Below are 21,499 nucleotides of genomic sequence, written 5' to 3'. Positions count from 1 at the left end.
ACATTTAATTGCACAGTTATAGAAAAGTCTATACCATAAATAAGTACAAAAAGCCATTCACGAAATAGTACCTTGGTTTTTTAACTTCAACCTTGACTTGAACTTTCTCAGGTTCCTACAAATAAGAGGAGACAATTGTCATTGAAGAAATCTAGGGAATGCAAGCAATTTAAGGCTAATTATATAGTAGACCTGCTGTACTTACTTTTTTCTGTCCAGCCAGACTCAAAGTTACCCGTGTGTTGTTTACCATTACAGGAACCGTTTCACTAAACTTCACAGCTGCCGTTGCTGCCTCTTTGAAATTGGTTTGTAAATATGCCTAAAATAGAGTACGTGTAGATAAACCAAACGTTTGCAAAAATACTGGATGAGATGTACAGGAATCCTGCATTACCAGAGACAACAATAAGGTATAATTGGTCTACAAGCACTTTCACAAGCTCACATCTCACCTTCCGCAGACAGTGCTCCTACACAAACAAATGCTACAGCAAAATACAAAAACAAATACAGACTAAAACTCAAAAGTTTAAAGGACCACCCAGGCCCACTTCATCACAATAAAGTGGCCCTGTCCTTCTGACCCCACAGTGTTAAACACTGCCATTTTCATTAGGGATCGACCGATATTGATTTTTTAGAGCCGATACCGATACTCTGTGAACTTTCAGGCCGATAGCCGATATAATTTGCCGATATTCTGTACATTTACCATTTTGGAAAATAAAAACTATTTCTAAAGGTAAATGCACAAAATATACATGCCACGTGTAGTGGATGCAGTGTGTTTAGACAGGGGAGCTGTGTATGTTTGTGTAGTGTGTGTGTAGGGGATGCAGTGTTTGTTTAGTGTGTGTGTGTGTGTGTAGTGGATACAGTGTGTGTTTGTGTAGTGGATGCAGTGTGTGTTTGTGTAGTGGATGCAGTGTGTGTTTGTGTAGTGGATGCAGTGTGTGTTTGTGTAGTGGATGCAGTGTGTGTTTGTGTAGTGGATGCAGTGTGTTTGTGTAGTGGATGCAGTGTGTGTTTGTGTAGTGGATGCAGTGTGTGTTTGTGTAGTGGATGCAGTGTGTGTTTGTGTAGTGGATGCAGTGTGTATTTGTCTAGTGTGTTTGTTTAGTGTGTGGGCCGCGGGTCTCGCCGTCAGAGCCATCAGAGCGAGATTTACACTGGGGAGCTGGAGGAGTTGCTGGGAGGTGAGTAAACGCTTGCTGCCCGCTCTCCCCAGGACCGCCGGGCTTGTAATGAGCCTGGCGGTCCTGGGAGGTATTATCGGCAATATCGGTATCCCTATTGGCCGATACCGATATTGCCGAAAATACCGAATATCGGCCGATTATATCGGTAAAACCGATAATCGGTCGATCCCTAATTTTCATAACAAAGCTAATAAGTAATTCCAATGTTCGAACGTACACTGTCATTCTACAAAACGAGGGATTTAACACCATTATGGCAACAAAGCTCAAATACTTACCCCTCCACTCCGATTGCGATGGGGAGACCTGCGTGACACATGGGCAGCCCCGCCTGCAGCCAATCCAAGTTATGGGATCACGGTGACAACGCGATCAAATGACTCGGATCGGCTGCAGGGAGACAAACTGGGTTGTCATGCAGCATAAATAATAAAAAAAATTTAAGTGTAGTTTGATGCTATCTGGTATTTGTGTATACTTATATATATTATACACACACACGCACACATACATAGAATTATATATACACACACACACGATGTATGTCCATAAAAAAATCCAGTCGGTGTTAATACAACGAAAACGGTTTGCGCGGCATCAACGTAACCTGGCAACCAAAGAGAGTGGACTGGAATAAGTATGCCTGAACAGTGATGACGCTAAACACCTTTGAAGGAGCATGTGTACTGTGTGGCCGTCACATTCAAAAGGACTGTACGAGCAGAAACTATTCAGATGATTCCGAAAGCTTTTGGGAACGATGCAATGAGTGGAGCGCAAATAAAAGTGTGGCACAAAGTCTTCAAAAATGGTTGAGAATCAGTTGAAAGATTTGGCATTATCCGACTTCCTGTATACTTTCCAAACCAAAAAAAAACAAAAAAACAGCAGACAGACATATAGCTCAAATTCTAGGTTTTGTTTTGGTTAAAAACTTGGACAATCTCTGTCATCCTTAAGGTGTTAAAGAATCTTTAGAATTCTTCACAGGAGCGGCTATACAAGGTGAAATTGTGAGAAATCCACATACCTCATTTTTAGAACGAATGATAAGGATGTCTGAAACTTTGCCAAATTGCTGCACAATTTTCATTATATCTTGATCGGTGTATCCAAAATCCGGTAAATTGGTGACATGAATAATTGTGCCAGAGTTTGTTTTGCTTTTAAACTGAAAATAAAAAAAGATACATTATTATTATTTTATCATTTATAAATTCCGTAGCGCTGTACAATGGGTGGACTAAAGACATGTACTTTAGAAGTAAACATTCAAGCACATTTCGACTAAATATGAGGAATAACCAACAAACCAATATTCAAACTTTACTAAAGAGACATTACTGTGGGGTTTTAGATTTAAGCCATCAGCATTTATCTGTATTTAGCAGAGTAACATTACACATGTGATTGCACAGAAACATTAACCTTGATATGACTTCTATAGGGTGATTTAAAAAGGTTTAGTCATTTAGCCTGTGCTACAAATTACACAGCAAGATATGGCGAACTTAACTTAAAAAAAGAAACAAGATCGGCCAAATTATTGCAAATATATATTAACATTGTGATTTATTTTTTTTGCTTTTGTAAATAAAGTATATGACTAAGTAATTTTTCATTTATTTTTAATTTACTGAGGGAGACGGACCAACAGTGATCCTCTGTTTTTTCTGGAGTGGGACATTGATTTCATTGTAAGGCTAGGTTCAGCAGCAACTGTCAGTGGCATTTGAAACTATTTTCTATATATATACGGTATATATATATATATATATATATATAAGAAATTATATATGATCTGCATATCAGTCATGCAAGTGACATTTTAGGTGTATACAATGCAGAGTGACAGAAATGACAAGCACTCTGTGCAATTTATTCCTAATATTGTTTGTTTGATTGTTATTAACTTCTGACACAATCATCATGTTTATTATTATATTGTATGTAAATAATTTTGAAAAATGTGATAAAAATATTTGAAAAGGAGGCAAGATAGTTAAAACCCTCTTTCAGCTTTCAATAAAAAGTCAAACAGCTTACTTTGTGGAGAGGGTTGAAGGCATCAACAACTGGAGGCTGGGCAGAAGCTCGTGGAGGAGCTGGAGTCTCCTTATTACCAGCAGATAATTTACTTTGGAATGGCTTCTTCCCTCCAGGTGTCGCCTTTGGAGCTGGAGCAGGCACATTCTTGTCAGAAGATGGGCGAGGAGGAGGCTTCTTTGCAGACGAGGAGGTAGACAGTGGTTTCTTTACAGCAGAGGAGGTAGACAGTGGTTTCTTTACAGCAGAGGAGGTAGACAGTGGTTTCTTTACAGCAGAGGAGCTGGATGATGGTTTCTTAGGAGAAGAGCTGCTAGTAGAAGTTTTTCTGGTGGTGGTGCTGCTGCTGCTAGTGGGTCTCTTACTGCTAGAGGTACTGCTCCCCTTCTTGGAGGACCCACCGCTTGAAACGCTGCTGGCTTTCGTTATGGTGCTATTACCTGTGCTGGGCTTTTTTGATGAAGATGTACTGCTGTCTGGTTTCTTTGTTATCGCGGTTGAGCTAGCCAACTTTGGAGATACCTTTTCATCCTTGCTCGGTGACTTTACAGATATCTTTATGTAATTGCCATTTTTTCCTTGTGTATATGTAATGAAATTTGCAACTACAGCATCTAAAGCCTTCTTGTCTAATTAGAAAGAAAATAAATATATATATATACAATAATTATTGTAGTAATTGTATTAAGAAAATGCTCTTAAAAGGCTTTCAATAAAATCAGGTATGAGAAAAAAAAACAACATTATACATATATATATATATAAATAGGTAATATACAATTAATAACTATTGTGGAAGACTGCACATGATATAACTTCACCTGGGGAAGCACTGCGTGTTCTGGAGATCCGTGCATGTCTAGGTCTCCTTGGTGACAAATAACGGCGAGGAGACCTGGAACGCCGTCGTGGACTACGAGATCGTCTTAGGCTGCGACGAGGTCTTCTTGGGCTCCGACTTCTTGACCTTAATCGCCTGGAACTTCTAGGGCTTTTAGAACGGGATCTACGAGCCCTACTTCGGGATGCTGATCCCCTGGATCGCCTAGGACTGGAACTATGGGATTTCGATCTTTTAGTGGATCCATCATCACTCTTATTGCCATCACTTCAACAGAAATAAAACAAATAAGAAAGGGAAAATGTTTCTTGGAACAGTAAAGTCCTATACTCATCTTTTAGAAACCAACAACAAACAGTATTGTGTGCTAAATCACTCTAAAAAAGGTATAACTGAAAATTAAAGCTACATTTGTGATATTACATTACTTCAATTAATTGAGAAGTGCCCGCATGAGTTCTGGCCAACTAGATGTTTGCTGACAGACTGAGTCCAGAAATTAAGAAGGCACTGGCACAAGGATTGCTTGGTGGTATACCATTTTAACTAGGTGGTCGTGTCTGTGCCAAGGACAGCAAGTAATCAGGTGTGCAAAAAACTTGGTATTACCTTATAGACGAAAGGACCTGTGGATTCCACTGAGGATACCTGTTTGGGAGAGGAAATACCATAATGTTAGTCTTTAGGGATTCATAGGAGTTCTGGGGCAAGGTCCCAACAGTGGAGCAATCGTCATGGAAATCAATATAACATTCCAGGCTGCCCCACTTTTAGTAGTTTTAACCCTTATATAATCACGTTTAAAAATGGGAACTGTAAAATTCACAATATATGTCCCAAAATATTGGGCTAAATACAAAATTACAACAAAACACACCCACAAAGCTACATTTAGGAACCGGCGGCTTTAACATGATTTTCCTATATACCCCACCAATAACTGCTAAATGATGAATTCTAGACATCGGAAAGCAAACGTTTGCATGCATAAGTAATTTATTTTCTTACTGTAGGCGCAACGTCCGGCAACTTTCAATGTGAGCGGGGGTATTCTGGTGCTTAATCCAATCCTATTGAATAATGAGTGAGGAGCAGATTGTTAGACTGGGAGCAGGAGCACTGGATTCAATTGTTAGATTAATTTATGGTTTTGACATAAGTGAGAAAGGGCTCACACCTAATTTAAATCTCAGTAGTGAAAACATGTTCCATACTGAAAAATATCAAAGGTCAGATCAAGAGACACCTGCAAAGATCATAAAATTGTTCTAAATTAGTGTTCTTTTTAACGAACACGATTGTGTTATTTTTTTTATTTCATAATAGAACTACGTACTTCTATGTTTCTTCCACTGTGTCGTTCAGTGAACACTATAAATGAAAGCTTTATCACTGTACATTTAGCAATAGGTACATAGATATGTACAATATGTTTCCTTTCCCTGCTGCGGCAGCAGGCAGTCTCGTATGGACTTTAGTTTCCTAAACAGAAGAAGCAAACCAAGGGCTTGATGGGACAGAAACCATTCCAGGCAACCTTGTATGGATCCATGTAAATAAATATCAGGCAACTTTCCGATTGTTGATTACATTGGTTTAGCTTTAAGAATCCCTGCCCATGCAGATATGGACAAGTCAGTAATCACACAAGAAACATATTACATAAGAAAGCCTACAAAATGCCAGAAAATTAGGCCAGTTCGTAGGAAAACAAAAACAAATCGAATGAAAACTATAAAAACAGGCCAGTGACCAATAATAGTTAAACGTAAGTAGACAGATTGTAAACCCTCTTTCAGTTAAATTAACCTACAGCAGTCCACCAAGTAATAGTTCAAAATAAATACAAAAAGAGAGAGAAAAATACAATCCATACAACCAAGAACTCTTATTTATATCATTTGTTGCTCCATTTACCTTTCATAAAAAAACATTGGTGTGTAAGTATTGCAGGTCAAATAGTAAGAAAAGGATGTTGGAGCTAGCTTGCTTACAAATCACACAGATTTACAGAACACGCATTAAGGCCCGTGCTACATCAGTTCCTCGAAGGGAAAAACAGAAATGTATGCAAAACAAGCAAGATGGAAGCTGATTTTTCTGATCTGCACAGGGGGGAGTTTAGCTTTAGCTAGAGGAGGGTGACCTTCCCGAGTGGATGCTGGTTTTGTGGGACTCTAAATCACTCATTTCACCTGAAAGACATACCTGTTGCATAAGCATGCACCTCACACATGCAGGAAATGTATTACTCCCCTCTATTTAAGCATTACTGCTAAATATTATACATATAAAAATATAGATTTTATTTTGGTTGATTTCCAATCTTCTCACGGAGGGCAAGCCCATTCTCATCAGTTGTCCAGCTCAACGCTTGTCCAAGGAGTAGACACACAAAGCCTTCTGGTCTAGCAGGTCACACTTCTTTCTTGTAATATTGGTCGCCAGCAATAAAAGGTCATCTTCTCATTAGTCCCTCTCTGTGTTAGCCACAACTACTGCTTAAAGCACACGTACTTTAAAAGACCCCACCTATAAGACGACACAAACACCATTCTCTCCTCCCCCCTACCCAAGCACTATTAAATTAGGTTTATTCTTATTAAACAAGTGATTTGAAGAAAAAGAAATAAAATCTTTCAGACACATCCCTGTGGCAATAACAATTTTGGAGCTTTTAAGTAACATTGTTCAATGTACTCTCTTATTAAACTAAAGTAGAACTGGCACTACAAGGGCTGTAGGTTTGCTTTGTATAATTTGAAGTTTATCTGACATGTTTAGATCTACACATTTGTATTTTTTACTATTTGTATCATACAGTCTTGACACAGATTGCTCATGGCATGGCCTTTCAAACATTTGTGCTTACTTAAGCTCACAAATAAACATTTTAACCCCTTAAGGACACATGACATGTCTGACATGTCATGATTCCCTTTTATTCCAGAAGTTTGGTCCTTAAGGGGTTAAGCTAATAAACTTGTTTTAACTCCTGACTCCTTAGTCACCATAAAGTAAACGTGGGGGGGGGGGAGGGGGATGGCCATTTTAGGAGAGGTGTCAAGCTGACCGTCGGTAATTGAACAGATCTGTAGGATAGCGGCAATGCAAAGAGCGGCTCATTTTAAGACAGTAAAACATACTACACAGCTAAAATCTTCACCTTCAACTCAGAATGGTTTACACCAACATGTGTGCGCGTTTGTTTTTGTATTTCGTGATCAACACAAAATTGATTATATGTCAGTCATGCAAGTTTAACAAATACATAAAAAAAAAAAAAAAAAAAAACAGACTGGAGGACAAAACAAAAACATAAAAACACTCACCTTCAAATGTCTACATTCTATGTTACACAGTGAACAGATATGAGGAAATAGTCTCGGCGATGCTGCATAGTAATCATTCATCATGGAAGGAGTTGGGTTTCTATTTTTCTGAATGTCTGCCTGGGGTAAAGCAGATGTCCAACTTCCAGATGTTGGAACAGAAGTTGTCTCAAAAGGTGGCGGATAAGTTACTGGGCCAGTTAGAGATCCCATTTGGGGATTTGGCGGGGCCTCAGTACGATTAGCAATGGCTGGGACCTCAGGTTGAACTCCCCCCATAATATATTTCTCAGAACTTGAAACATCAGATTTATTTTCTGCAGCTTGAACACTTGGCTGCTCACCAAAACCTGGCTTGTTGCTGGGCCTGTCCATCTTTGAAGCTTTCCTAGAAGACCCTTTTTTGCGAGGATTAGATATAGTAGGGATTTTATTATCCATAGACTCGTCATTTGCTTTTACAGAACTGGCATTTGTAGAAGCTGGGGGCACCTTAGAAACATTTGTTTTTTTTGGTTCCACTTTCGGTGGACTTCTCTCAGATTTACGTTCCATTCTTGGAGAGTCATAAGATTGGATGGGATCCTCAAACTGGTACTTGCTTGAATGTCCATATTCAATAACTTTACTTGGTAGAACCTTCCCACCAGATCTTCTAAAACCACCCTGATCAGGAGTAGATCCCGAGCGCCCTAGTTTCCGCAACCTTATGTCTCTCAAAATAACTGGCATATTGGCAGGAGTCAACTGGTCATCTGGATAACGGCTAAGTTCTTCCAAATCTTCATTAGATAGCCCAAAGCTTTCCAAGATACTTGATGCACTTTCATTTGTGTATCGATTTTGATGCTCTGGAAGACGGTCCAATTGCGGACTGGGAGTGGATTTCATGCCCATATCTTGAGACAAATTTCCAGTTGTACCAGACTGCCACAGCTTCTCTTTTCCAAACTGTGAAGACCCTTGTAATGGGAGTTTGCCTTTTCCCATCATTAGGTCTGAAGGAGACTGTTTTGTCATCATGTTCACTAAAGATAGAAGGTCTTGAGCCTGCGACTGTGTTCTTGGTTGTACTGGTCGTGGTGCTGGGGAGGCCCCAACAAATCTTTTCTGAAATGCTTGTGGGCCCAGGCCCCTTTCAGGAGTTGCATTCGTAGGTGTTCTGCTTGGCAAATTCTTCATTCCTACTGGATCAGAACTTCCTCCAATGAAGGATCCTGGAGATTCTAATCCATGTGACCTCATATCCAATCCAGTGTTTCTCATTTCAGGATGAAAGCCCATGCCACCTTGGTTCATCCCAGGTTGGTTCATTCGATTTAAGTTCATTCCAGATTGATTCATGCCAGGAGGGCCTAGGCCTGGGTGGCTGACATCAGCATGACCAATACCACCAGGGATATTGATGCCAGGGCTGCCAATGCCTGAACGGTTCATACCAGGGAGACCCATGCCTTGTTGATTCATGCCAGAGAGTCCCATGCCTTGTTGGTTCATGCCAGGAAGTCCCATGCCTTGTTGGTTCATGCCAGAGAGACCCATGCCTGGTTTGTTCATGCCAGAGAGACCCATGCCTGGTTTGTTCATGCCAGAGAGACCCATGCCTGGTTTGTTCATGCCAGAGAGACCCATGCCTGGTTTGTTCATGCCAGAGAGACCCATGCCTGGTTTGTTCATGCCAGAGAGACCCATGCCTGGTTTGTTCATGCCAGAGAGACCCATGGGCTGTTGGTTCATGCCAGAGAGACCCATGGGCTGTTGGTTCATGCCAGAGAGACCCATGGGCTGTTGGTTCATGCCAGAGAGACCCATAGGCTGTTGGTTCATGCCAGAGAGACCCATAGGCTGTTGGTTCATGCCAGAGAGACCCATAGGCTGTTGGTTCATGCCAGAGAGACCCATGGGCTGCTGATTCATGCCAGAAAGACCCATGGGCTGCTGATTCATGCCGGAAACATTCATTCCAGAAAGGTTCATCCCAGGCTGCTTCATTCGGTGCGGCATGAGTGGCCGGATTCCTTGACCAGGAAAACCTCCTCTCGGATTAAACATTGTGTATGCAGTATTTATTTTCAACAAAGTCTCGTGTAACAAAGCAAATATAAGGGGAGTATTGCTTGAAGTAACAGAGTTCAAGTGATGAAGTGCCAACTGAGTTTTAATTTGGGCAAGCTGTAAATGAGGAGGGTTCAACAGGAATGGGCTAGAAATGCCAAAGTTCAAGGTATTCACAACCGGTGCGCAATTTTCCAAGAACAACACAAAGCTGAAATTTAAAACACAAATATTAGATTTTCATATTTTTTTTTTCACACAGTGGCATAAACCACATATGGAAATAAGTAAGGGAAAATAAAAAGGCAAGCAAAAACCCATCTGTTACATTTCCATTTTACATTTCATGGCGTATGGGGAGTAATCATAATTCTTATTAACATATTGTAGTAAACAGTGTGGCACATAATGCTGGATATACATAGCTTCTACAATTCAGACTCACTGGCAAGGCTACAAGAAATACTGGAACCTCTTAGAATTGTGGAAACAGTAAATGTTTTTGACAATGGGAGGGAGAGAAAGAAGAAACTGGATAAAGTACATCAGTGTACGCTAATGAAATAAATATATAAAAAAAAGTTAAAAAAAAACACTCAAATTAAATTGTGTAAAATGGAATTACAAACCTAAATGAAATAAATCACACTTAGCTGTATGCCTTTGCAAGTGATTGTTTTTTTCTTTTTCAAGTCTTATATTTATATAGAGCATGAGATGAGTTTTCACCTTAAATGGAGACTGGTATAATATATGCCAGTTCTAGGCAACCGCAGACGTCGCAGACTCCATCTCCCATAGGGCACTTACAGCCATAATGCTGGCAAAGCATCAGAGGAGATCTAGCCAGCAACATCTGGAGTGCCAAAGGATGCCTACTCCGGATATGTGCTCTACAACTGCTAGAAAGCTTTTATAATGCACGGTATTTTAAACTAACGTTAAACAAAGGCCAGCAAATTGTGGGGAGTTTATGGACAATTAGAGCTAGTGTACAGCTTTAAATAGTATTTTATATTTAAAGTCGTCATGGGGGCTGAAAAGGGAGAATGATTGCAATATATAGGTTTCTCTGAAACACCAGCAAAGTACATATATTTGCATTTATATCATACCCAGGATAAAAAAAAATTCTATTCTTTATATATTCTTACACCTTTGTTTGGTGCGGTATGAATGTATAGTTTGTTACGCAGGAAAGAGATTTGATCACTACAAGAGAAAGCGAACACTTAAACTCCCCGAAACACTTTGTACTTAAACTGTCATGCTTACTGAAGCTGTAATCATTGGTGTTTGCAACAAACACATGAATTCACAATAGATAAGCGCTGAGATTCATTATTTGTCCTTGCATAATCTTTCAATTTCGAATTCCCCTTTTAAGATTAAATAAATTCTGCACCTCAATTAAAAAAAACAAAGAGCTCAGATGAATCATATTACTTATAGTGAATCAAAGATCATACCAGAGACTCAACAACTGGTATGTAGCGATGTGGAACCCCTTAAAATCTCATTACAGATATAGCATATGAAAATATCGCCTCTGCAGGGGTACTAAAATGGAACGTGTTAGTGTAAAGTAGCAAGACATACTGGAAGAGATGGTCTTTATATAGACTACTTTTGCCAGAAAGAGCATTGCACATGAAGTCTGATTATACAGGTGTTACAATAATTAAATTAGATTCCTTAAAAAATAGTCTACATTTAAACAGGAGCTCACAAACAGGAGGCTCAAGAATGAGAAATTAAATCCTGCTTATGAAATGCAGCTGGTTCCACAAAAACTGTGCCAGCAGTGAGGAGTGGACTTTAAGTGAGGTATATTTTTCCACCAATGACTGATGAATGGTTTACATCTAGAGCAGACGGTACAGAGTGTGGAGAGCCAGTTCCATTCAGTGTCACAAGCGCACCACATGTTGGGGTGCTTGTATATGCAGGAGATTGTGTAGTGAGGTCTATATTGGTTTGCTCAATTAAGAAGCCTGAATTTCTTCTTATGTTGCCAGTGGTTATATGGATGGAGCCCAGGAGAATGCAGGAGTATCCTGGAAAAAGGATTAAAAGGCAGGTTTCTTCGGTTACAGGTTCACAGCACAGCATATATATGTCAATACAACGCCGTGGAGCATATCCCTTTAATATTCACATCCACTGAATTCAAACTCATCACTGCTGAGCTTCCTGCTTCCCTCCCTGTTTTAGTGCTCACTTCCTCCCCTGTAAAAACAAAACCAAAACAAACAAACCCTAATGCTGGTATTATACCACCAGTGATAATAGGCTCATCCCCGGCATGAAAGGTAACCAGGGAGGCAGAACACAGAGCACTCTTACACACAGCTCCACCCCCCTCAAACATTACACAAAGCAAGCACAAAACACACACAAAGCCACAAAACCCTCACACATTAAACAGTCAGTGCACACCACACACTAAACACAGCCAGCATACTCTGATTAACGACAGAGGGAGAGAAGCACTAGGCAGGGGTCCCAGTATTTCTTATTAAGATCATGGTGTGTGTCAGGACAAGTAATATACTTTAGTCCAGTTGACAATTCGATTTTATTTTTACATTTCCACACACCCTTGGAAAACAAATGTTGAAGTAGGGACGTCCCGATGAGCAATCTGAAAAGAGAAGGATTCAATAGCGGTGCCCATGAGACCCAGGGAACTTCTGACACCATAACCACTACTGAAGTTCATATGGTTGTGGTGTGACTGACACTTTAGCAGAAGCCCGAATTCAAGGAATATTCCATTTATTTATGGTCGTCCAATGTGAGCTAAAATGGACCATGAGACATTCCCATTAAGTTAGCTGTAAAAGAGGATGACACTGGTCTGATTAAGTCAGTCAGTGCCAGGCTGCACATACTGTGGGTGGGTGAAAAATACCAGTGTCATATTACTATACTCATTTTCATATGCTAGTTTAGGCACCAGACTAAAACATTAGAAAAAGGTCTTAGCAGGAATCGTATGAGCAGAAAACTAAACATGATGTGTTCCATTTTAAAAACAGTGGAAGGATAGCAAAGCAAGGGTCTTCGCTGTCCCATTAACAGTAAAAAAATGATCCCACATTAGAAATGATAACATGAAGAGGATTGTAAATTAATAGAAATAAATCTTACTTCTCTGAGATTCCTGGCTCCAAAAAAACAAACCCACCATACTGATACTATTGGCAGTAAGAATCCATGTAATGAGGAATTCAATAACCAAACCCAGACAACTAATCTGGAACAATTCTTGCCTAGTATTCAGGCCATATTCATATCGTACTCTGAACTGCAACAAACAGGGCCATGAAAACAGGGATTATAACATTGCTTTCCTTGTGATAATATTTGGCTTTATTATGGAGCAGAAAGAGGATCTGGTTATAATGCTGAAGATGCCAGTTGAATGATTGGGAAATTCACTGTCCGTATCATTTCACAACTTCCATATACATTTCTGCAAACACCAAGAGTACGATGGATTCAGAGTCCGAGGTAAAGGTTAGACAACGATACAAGACCTTTCTTCAATCCCTGTTGATTGTTCACTTTCAATGCCCTTCAATGATCACAGCTGAACACAAGTAAATAGTTGAGTCCACATTTCGTACGTTCGTTGGGCTCTGCAAGATGATGAGGTCTATTCACTTCATGCCAATTTAATTTGACTATGTTTGGTTGTTAGAATTCCTCTGTGGTCTACTGTATTCACCAAAATCCCTTTTCTAAGAGAACAGAGCAAACGTCCCAATGTTTTCTAATGGATGTTGCTGCTGAATTCAGCATTTAGTAAATAGATCAAAGCCCAGTACTGGAAGCACATTTTAAAAATCAGGAATAAAAACAAATCTGCACTCTCTACCTGGGTATCTATAGCAGCGGAGCAGATATGCAGATTGCTCTGCCATTAGCAACGACACTAACAGCAGGATACTGAATGCCACACTCCAGAGCCCCTGTGGGTTATTGAGAGATATAGCCCAGTGCTTTAGAACCAAGTCCTTTCTGGCCATTTACCTAGAGAACCTCCATACAATGAATTTCTCAAACGTTAATCACATTCTTCCTAGCTTATACCATCTCATCTATTTCCCTTACACTGCTTACTTTCTCTGTTAAACATCGGTAGTGTATTTAAACCAAACATGCTCTATAACTGCCATAAAACCGCAAAATTAAGCTAACACATAAAAGCTCTTAATTATATATTTTAGCTGATATTGTCCAAACAGACAAGATCTCTTAGATGGAATTCCTTCCCTGTGCGGAAAAAAAATACAAAAAGCTTTCAGGGAAGGGTTCCATTATGTAACGTATCTCCCGTTTCAACATGGGAAATAAATGCAAGTTACATTAGAAAGGTCCACCATGCTAAATACAGCAGTTTCATGCTAAATATAGCATGTATAAAAAAAACCTTCTCCGATCATTTTGAACATGCAGGTAAGAGTTAGGAAAGTGTTTGATTCAGATCCACGATACACTTCAGAGTGGTCCCTTCTAAGATTGTCGATAACTGAGCCCAATATGCTATGTTTTTATAGGCATGGAAAAGATGCTGCATGCGTTGAGGAACATTTCATCTCATGCTGCCATTCTTTCCCAGCTCAGGATTCAGATCAACGATTTCCGTGAGAAGGGGAGGCCTAAGGGCCTAAACTGAGAATTCGACTTGCATTCATTTTTCTATGTGATCTATTTCTATACAGTTAATTATATTCATTTTTCCAATTTGATACAGTTGGTGTTAATGGAGGTAGGACTCCTTGAAATGGTGGATTCACTTTATTCTGAAGTGATATCAGTATTTGATATTTCCATGGCTCTCACTATGCTCAATGCTTATTCTAAATCTCCTGTATTTTACTTGATAATGCGTAATAAGTGACAAATAAAAAATGTATAGTTTTAGTAGATATCAGGGATTTATTGGAGGGTAGACCTGTTAATTAGCACTATGGATATATATATAGTGGCATTTTCCCACTGTAACTATATGCATGAAGACTACAGCCGAATCATCGCAGAGATTGATATTTTTAATGTCTTCTGGCTCCTGAGCAAGACAGCCTTTTAATTGCATTATCCACCGGCTTCGTCCTCTTCGACTGATAGGAGAGTGAGGTCACAAATAAGTTCCTCTATCTTCCCACACATGTAGATGTTCTGAGTCAGTCAAATCATTACAACCTTACCTATACATTTTGATGGTACTTTTTGCAAATACATATCTAAAAATAGATGTATTATTTCCTGAAGTCCTATGCCTTCATGACACATACAAAGGGTACAACAAATTCTGCTACTCCCATGCCTTGGACTGTCATGCATCACTTGGGAGCAGTGTGGTGCTGTAAGTAACAAAGTATAATAGGACTTGACATTCTGAGCCCTGGCCTGTGTTAGATAACATCACTAGTTTGGACAGAGAGGCTTATGTAGCAGCATAATTGCAGTTGTGGACAATTAGGTATTTGCCAAGAGTAACTTTTGTGGTAAGTGGCTTCATTGAACAGGATTCGTTTTTGGAAATATTTGCAGGTCATGTAGCTGGACATATGTAGGCAGCATATTGCAAGATTACTTCAAGCATTAAGTTGGGGACACATGGCCATGTCGTTCTGAGTCACCAGAAAAAGTGGTGAGCTTAAATAGCAAATACAAAACTGATTATCATATGAAAATAAAGTCAGACATACTTTTTTTTTTTTTCTAACTAATTGTCTGTATTGATCCAATTACTGTATATTAAAAATTTTCCCTTAAAAAGCGGTACTGTCAGGGCGGAGCCTGACCGCCGAGCAGCACAGACGTGGGTACAACGAGCTCCTGCCTGACGGGCCGAATTTGGGGCAAAATCAATGGCTACATAGACCGCAGACTCACCGGGTTGTGCTACCCATGCTGGGAATGCACCCCGGAACCGAAGGACACCCCTCTGAAACCCGTTGGGGCCGGGAAGGCGAAAACCGAGTGCGGGCTACTAAAGTTGGAGCTGGGGAGAGACGGCCACTCAACCCGACTCCAGACACACCAAGCGACTTTACAGGGCTCCTACTCTCCCCCCCCCCCCCCCCCTCTGGAGCGGTGGGGGTTATCCCGGTCCCCACTGGGAGAACGGACTGTGGCACCAATCATTACCTCAGCTGTCTGAACACAGTAGACAACGCAAGGCACCCCGACCTCACAAAATGGCGGAGGCCGTACCACAGTCGCAGCAACCTCCCGCACGAGCACTTGAGCTACCCCAAGACAACCTTGAAACCAGACTGGACGCTTTATTCCAGGCATTTTGGGACAAACTGCAGACCCGTGCCACAGGAGAACAACAGGGAGAAGGACGCACGCCGCAGGCGGCGGATGCCACCGCGATTCTCTAACTGCCCCTTAAGGGGCCAGGACCGGGCCGCTCGTGGATACCGAGTCCGTGGACAGAAGGTGTTGGCTATCGCAACATACCTGGGCAGGAGGATAGCCCCCCGCACCCGTTGCTCACCGGTTAAGCCCGGCAACCAATCTCTGCAGCTGACAACCGGTCAAGCTACCCATCCACTCAGGCAGAAAACGCCTCACGGCACAGTCTCCCTGCAACAGCCAAGCAGGCGGAATACCGCCCGGCATGACCGCAGCTCCCCACGACCCCTACAACGGGGGATGGACTTGATCCGCATGACCGCCGGACCAAAGACACTCACCCTTCTGCAGTCCCGGAGCTGGAAGAGAGCCATGATACGACACACTGCGGTAGACAATCGATGGGACTCCCCTATACCTACATCGCCCCTACCGCTACTGGGGATCGGATGACCGGGCACCTACACCCTCTCCCGGAGCTTCTGTTAACTCACAGAAGACACCGTGCGAAGGGACATGCCAGATAAGAGACTCCCCATTTTCTGTAGAGGAAATTCTAGCTAATTTTGTTTGTTTTGTTGCCTATAATTTTGCCCCTACTGGTTGCGCAATTTGCTGTGCCTGGGCCTGAACCCAGTGGTATAATATTCCCTATGCATGCATGACTTCATGTTTAACAAGCTTGATTACACACAGACACAAATGTTTAGCAACTTTCAGCTTGATGCCAATATAGTCTCACGTAAAGTTTTAGGATTACAACCATTGGCTCTGACACGAGAATATGGCACACTTTGGATAAGCAGTCTATATACTTCCTACGTTCACTTCTACTAGCGCATGCAATCTCACTAGCCTGTTTCAGCTCCTAGTATGTTGTACACACACTACATATACTGTTACTTGTGCAGTCTGAATATTGCCGTAATTATTGTACCACACAGCTTTGGATGTGTTAGTAATTTACTTGTTCTTGTCCTTCCTAAGTGTGAAACACAAACCAGCTTGTTAGCTTTAACGTGTGTTATAATGATACCTACTAAACGTCACTCTTTTACTTTAGTTAATGTTGTTTTACTTTGTGACACTTAACCTGAAACGCTGTGTTTATTCATGTTATAAAAAAAAGAAAAATATGGCAGTCTTTGTTAGGAGTGTAACACAAACCATCCTGTTCGCATCCACGTGTGTTATCCCTATGTACCTCCTTTTACTATTCTGTACCCCATAACGCATATGCCATAATAAAAGAAAGATTTACAAAAAAAAAAGCGGTAGTGTCACCACCAGGGGACTTTGCAAAGATCCCCGATGGTAACATCTCAGCTAGGAGTCTAGTGGCAAGGGCGAATTCTACTTACCTTAACCTGTGCCTTGTGGAAGCCACCATCTTCCGGATGGCCAGCATCACTGACCTAGTCTTGCACATGTGCAAGAGTACAGCATTGAGTTCCATGGAGTATCTCGCAAGATCCCCCATAGATAAAGCTAATTCCCTGCTGCTGGGGTTATTTCTAAACAGCAGTAGGCACATCCCAGTGTCTCGAAGTGTCACATGTAGGAGCCTACTTTGTCTGAGAATACTTGACTGGGTTGAAATTTCAGTGAAATTCCAACACAATCAATATGATAATTTCATAAAAAAATATATCTAACAAAATTATATGAAATACTCATTTAAGATGTGATAATGGAGCATAGATTCTGCCCCTGTATCTTTGCAAATAAAACCATGCCATTTACAAGAATTGACATTGTTTAGGATATGCATTCCCTACATCTCCAGTGCCTGTCAGAACCACTACGAGAGCGTAGATTAAAATAGATTCAGTAACTATTTTACATCTGGTCCAAAACACAAATATGGAACTGCACTCTTTACCATCACTCTGAGCCAGGGTGCAACCAAACCAGCACCAGGTCCCAAATACAACATGCATAAAGAGATTTAGGCACTCCATGGTTCAGAAACGGCAATTTATTGAAGCCCAATGTCACAACTTTTCGACCTGCACAGTCTTTGTCAAGCTTGACAAAAAACGTGTAAAACGTGTGTTACATTGGGCTTCAATAAATTGCAGTTTCTGAACCTTGGGGTGCCTAAACATCTATACTTTATGCATATTTTACATCTGGTGTCAGCATGCAAACACTACATGTGAATGCAATGATTCTGTAAAGCATTTGATTCAATGTCTCATGGAGAAACATATTGCAGTGCTCATGTGCCCGATGTCCACAATGCTGCTATATGAGAAGTATTTGAATGGAAAAAGTTATAGATTTGACAATTGCAGCAAGCTTGGCCTGCAGTAAAACATACTCTTGGCAATGGATTACAGACAGGCATGGAATTACAAGCAGATTGTTTCTATTTATAGTTAAAAAAAGGGTGGAGGGGCAATAATCTAATAAACGTACAGGGACTTGTATAGTGTCTTTTTGGCTGAATGCTTACCCTTACCACCATAGAGACAGGATTAACATATGTTAATGTCCCAACACAAAAACATAAGAGCTTAAGATTTCTGGGCAGTGAAGCATCCAGGGATTATTTTGGAATCACTGAAATATTGTTACCCAGCAAGACATTACCAAGCCCTCCTATGTATTAGCTTCTACCAAATGGAGGTAGAGTTCTCGTTGCTGAATATAGGAGTTGCACAAATTGCAGCCACATCTGCAGTCTTGTACACTTAACTTAAAAAGGACACTACAGACAACCAGACCACTTCTTCTCAATCAAGTGGTTTGGGTGCCATGTCCCTGCAGTGCAAAACATTGCTGTTCTGCAGGAATGGTAGTCTTCACATTGCAGGGTTTCAATGTCTCTAGTGGCTGTCACTCATTTACGAGAGCCACTTCCAATGAAAGATTAAAACACTTGTTTCAATCAAGTTATCACATGGAAACCACTTGATTGCAGCATTGTGTGTTTTGCTGTACATGCGCAACAGCCTCCCAATTCTTCCACTCTAATGTCCCCTTGTGTTTGGAGAGCTGAAACATGCACTGAATGTAAGAAACCTTCCCTATAGTGCAAGTCCACCTCCACTTTAAACCCACTACAAGCTCCCAGCTGGCTCTGGAGCAGCTGTGCAACACATGAAAATTCACTGCTGAACAAAGAGTAACGGTGTCCTTGCCATTACTTGTAGCAGCATGGAAAAATAAATAAAACCAAGGCCACCACAGAAGCACAAGAACTAAAGGAACATTGAAATGTGATTGCAGTGCTCCGACAGTGGAAGACCACCTTATCCTGGCAGCCCATCTGATAGGTCCCCAATGCAGTGGGCACATGGAGTAATAAAGATTCCCCATCGGATTCAGTGATGGGACATTGGAGCACATGGTCGCTCAATCTAAATTGAAAGAAGACCATGCATCGGATACCTGAAAGACCTACAGCTATAGGGAAGTAAAAATTTTTTACTAATGTCTGACTAACTTAGCACAACATTGTCCAATCTTTACTAGCCAAGTAACATGTAACAAACCCTTTATATTTTTTTACAAGAAAACCCAAGAGCACCTTTACATAAATAAAAAGAGCTTAAAACGAAAATAAAAAAAAACAGCTGCAATCCCAGGAGGTTGTGAAATTACAGTGGCTTTAATTATAGCATATCTCCTGGCTGCAAGACAAACCATAAACAGAGGCACTTACTATTGGGCATCCAGATCTTGTACACAAATTGCCACCTCCCTGTATATAATTCATACAGTGAGCTTGCAAGTAAGTGCTGTTTAAGTCCACTGATGGAAGTCATACAACTGTGGCAGATTTAGAACTTTAGAGTTTAAGAAACCCATACACACTGCATTTCTAGAATAATAAAAACGTTACTACTTGCGTTGATTGCCCTCACACACACCTACATTGAATTGATTCTACAAACTTAAGTGGCAACTTAATTAAGAAAACGAACAATAGTAAACACAACAATAGCTTAAAACTACAGTTACTGCAAGGCCAGTAAAGGGTCATCAAGTACCTTACATTTTACAGTAATGAAAAGCGTACTCAGCTCTGAGAGTTGCTTATAACTGCGATTTTTACAATCACCAGCTACAGGCAGCCTACAGTTCACACTTGTGGTATATGGCTAAGAGTTTAAAGTAGTTACTTTTACATCCATCCAATCTGATGATTAGAACTGCAGATGGAGAATAAATGTATTGTAAAAAAAACGTCTGATGGACAGGTGTTTATGGTATAAGATCAGACCTACGGGACCAGAATAAAAGACTCCCTATTGGAGGAGCCTCTTCAGGGGGAGGAAGGGGTCTGCCTAAAGCTGTAGTCAAATGCTAGAAAATGAGTATTTCATAAAGAAAAATCTTTCTAAAAAAACTCATTGTATTAAAGTCAAAAGATATACTAAGACAATACTTTGTGTTAGTATATGAACTTGGCAAAAGGCGGAGTTACTTTAAGGTTTTGTCATTTCCCCCAGGGAAAAAGGCATAGTCCACCAAAGTGGGCTTCTGACAGGAGGACCACTTTAGTTATTTACAGTGTAGTGTTCAGCTATGATATACCTCACATATCAAGATCAACTCCACTGGAGCCTGTAACCACCTCCAGCAGCGTCATAGCCCAGCTATGTGAATTCTGTGCAAATTTGGCCTCTGACGCCAGCATGCACTAATAGCAGCACGCCCCTGCGTGTAATCCAGGTGCTGACATCAGCCCAGGAGCATCGGGCTGCAGGGAGAACTTTGCATTGATGCTGGACAGACTGCATAGGAAGGGTTACTCTAAACAAAAGCAGTGTTTTCCTAAAACACTTTGTTTTGAATAACCCTATAAGGAGCTCAGAGAGCAGTTTTTGATTTTAACGTTCGAAGGATAAGTCAAAGTATTGCAACTAATACAGCGTGCTGTAGGTGTTATGGGCTAGGATTCACCTTATACCATCTCGGCACCAATAACCAAACAGTTTGGTATTTACCTGGATCGCCTTCAGCCAGTCCATGCTACAGATTGCCCATTTGTTGACAGAATTCATTGGTAAAATAGTCTGATGCTTTCTGCCAATGTATTCCAGCCAGATATGCTTGAAATTGATACCGCTAATGCACAAGTGGAACTCAGATGAGCTCAGACCAGAGGCATCCAGGTAAATGTCAAACCGTTCAAAAACAGTAACTACTTACCTCAAAACGGACCAGGGCACAACTGGTACATTACTGCGGAGACAGTTATACCATTGTTTCCATTTCCTTTACCAGAGCATAACAGTAATAAAGCATAAGTACAGCTAAAAAATCGTTGTGTTTTGAAAAAAAAAGGTCTTGTTAAAGACTTTTGGGTTTCCGTTGCTGCGTGTTTATATGTGGGTTCTGTCCCAGGGTTAATGGTATGGTTAAGTCCTGACGCTGGAGTTTAATGTGGGGGCCCTGTTGCCAGAGGTTGATAAGCCAGAAGGATCCTAATGATGGGGTTAATGAGGAGGAAGAGTCATGTTGCATAGTATTGATATGGTTTGTGAAACAAAGGGGTCCTGTTTCCTGCAGGCTGATGCAAGGGGGTCCTGTTGCCTGGGGTTGATGGGAGTGGTGCTGTATCCTGGAGTTGACAGGAGTGGGTTCCTGTATCCTGGAGTTGACGGGAGTGGGGGGGGGGGGTTCCTGTATCCTGG

At 40.9% G+C, this 21,499-nt stretch overlaps 1 protein-coding gene across 1 annotated transcript in view; it reads right to left on the bottom strand.

The window, feature by feature from the left end:
- The window catches only part of ZNF638 (zinc finger protein 638), a 54,839-nt gene that overhangs the window by 29,436 nt on the left and 3,904 nt on the right, over positions 1–21,499 (bottom strand). Inside the window, exons 2-10 of the mRNA XM_063425730.1 lie at positions 7,422–9,687; positions 5,098–5,159; positions 4,699–4,737; positions 4,070–4,356; positions 3,532–3,877; positions 3,249–3,471; positions 2,233–2,373; positions 206–322; positions 72–115 (exon numbers count right to left, since the gene is read on the bottom strand). Coding sequence (XP_063281800.1) covers positions 72–115; positions 206–322; positions 2,233–2,373; positions 3,249–3,471; positions 3,532–3,877; positions 4,070–4,356; positions 4,699–4,737; positions 5,098–5,159; positions 7,422–9,413 — 3,251 coding nt within the window. The 5' untranslated portion in view covers positions 9,414–9,687. The remainder of the gene's footprint in view (positions 1–71; positions 116–205; positions 323–2,232; positions 2,374–3,248; positions 3,472–3,531; positions 3,878–4,069; positions 4,357–4,698; positions 4,738–5,097; positions 5,160–7,421; positions 9,688–21,499) is intronic.

Source organism: Pelobates fuscus, chromosome 6 (assembly GCF_036172605.1).
Source record: "Pelobates fuscus isolate aPelFus1 chromosome 6, aPelFus1.pri, whole genome shotgun sequence".
Classification (NCBI taxonomy): Eukaryota; Metazoa; Chordata; class Amphibia; order Anura; family Pelobatidae; genus Pelobates; species Pelobates fuscus.
The sequence above is the reverse complement of the archived record's forward strand: the minus strand, read 5'-3'. Positions and strand labels throughout refer to the sequence as shown.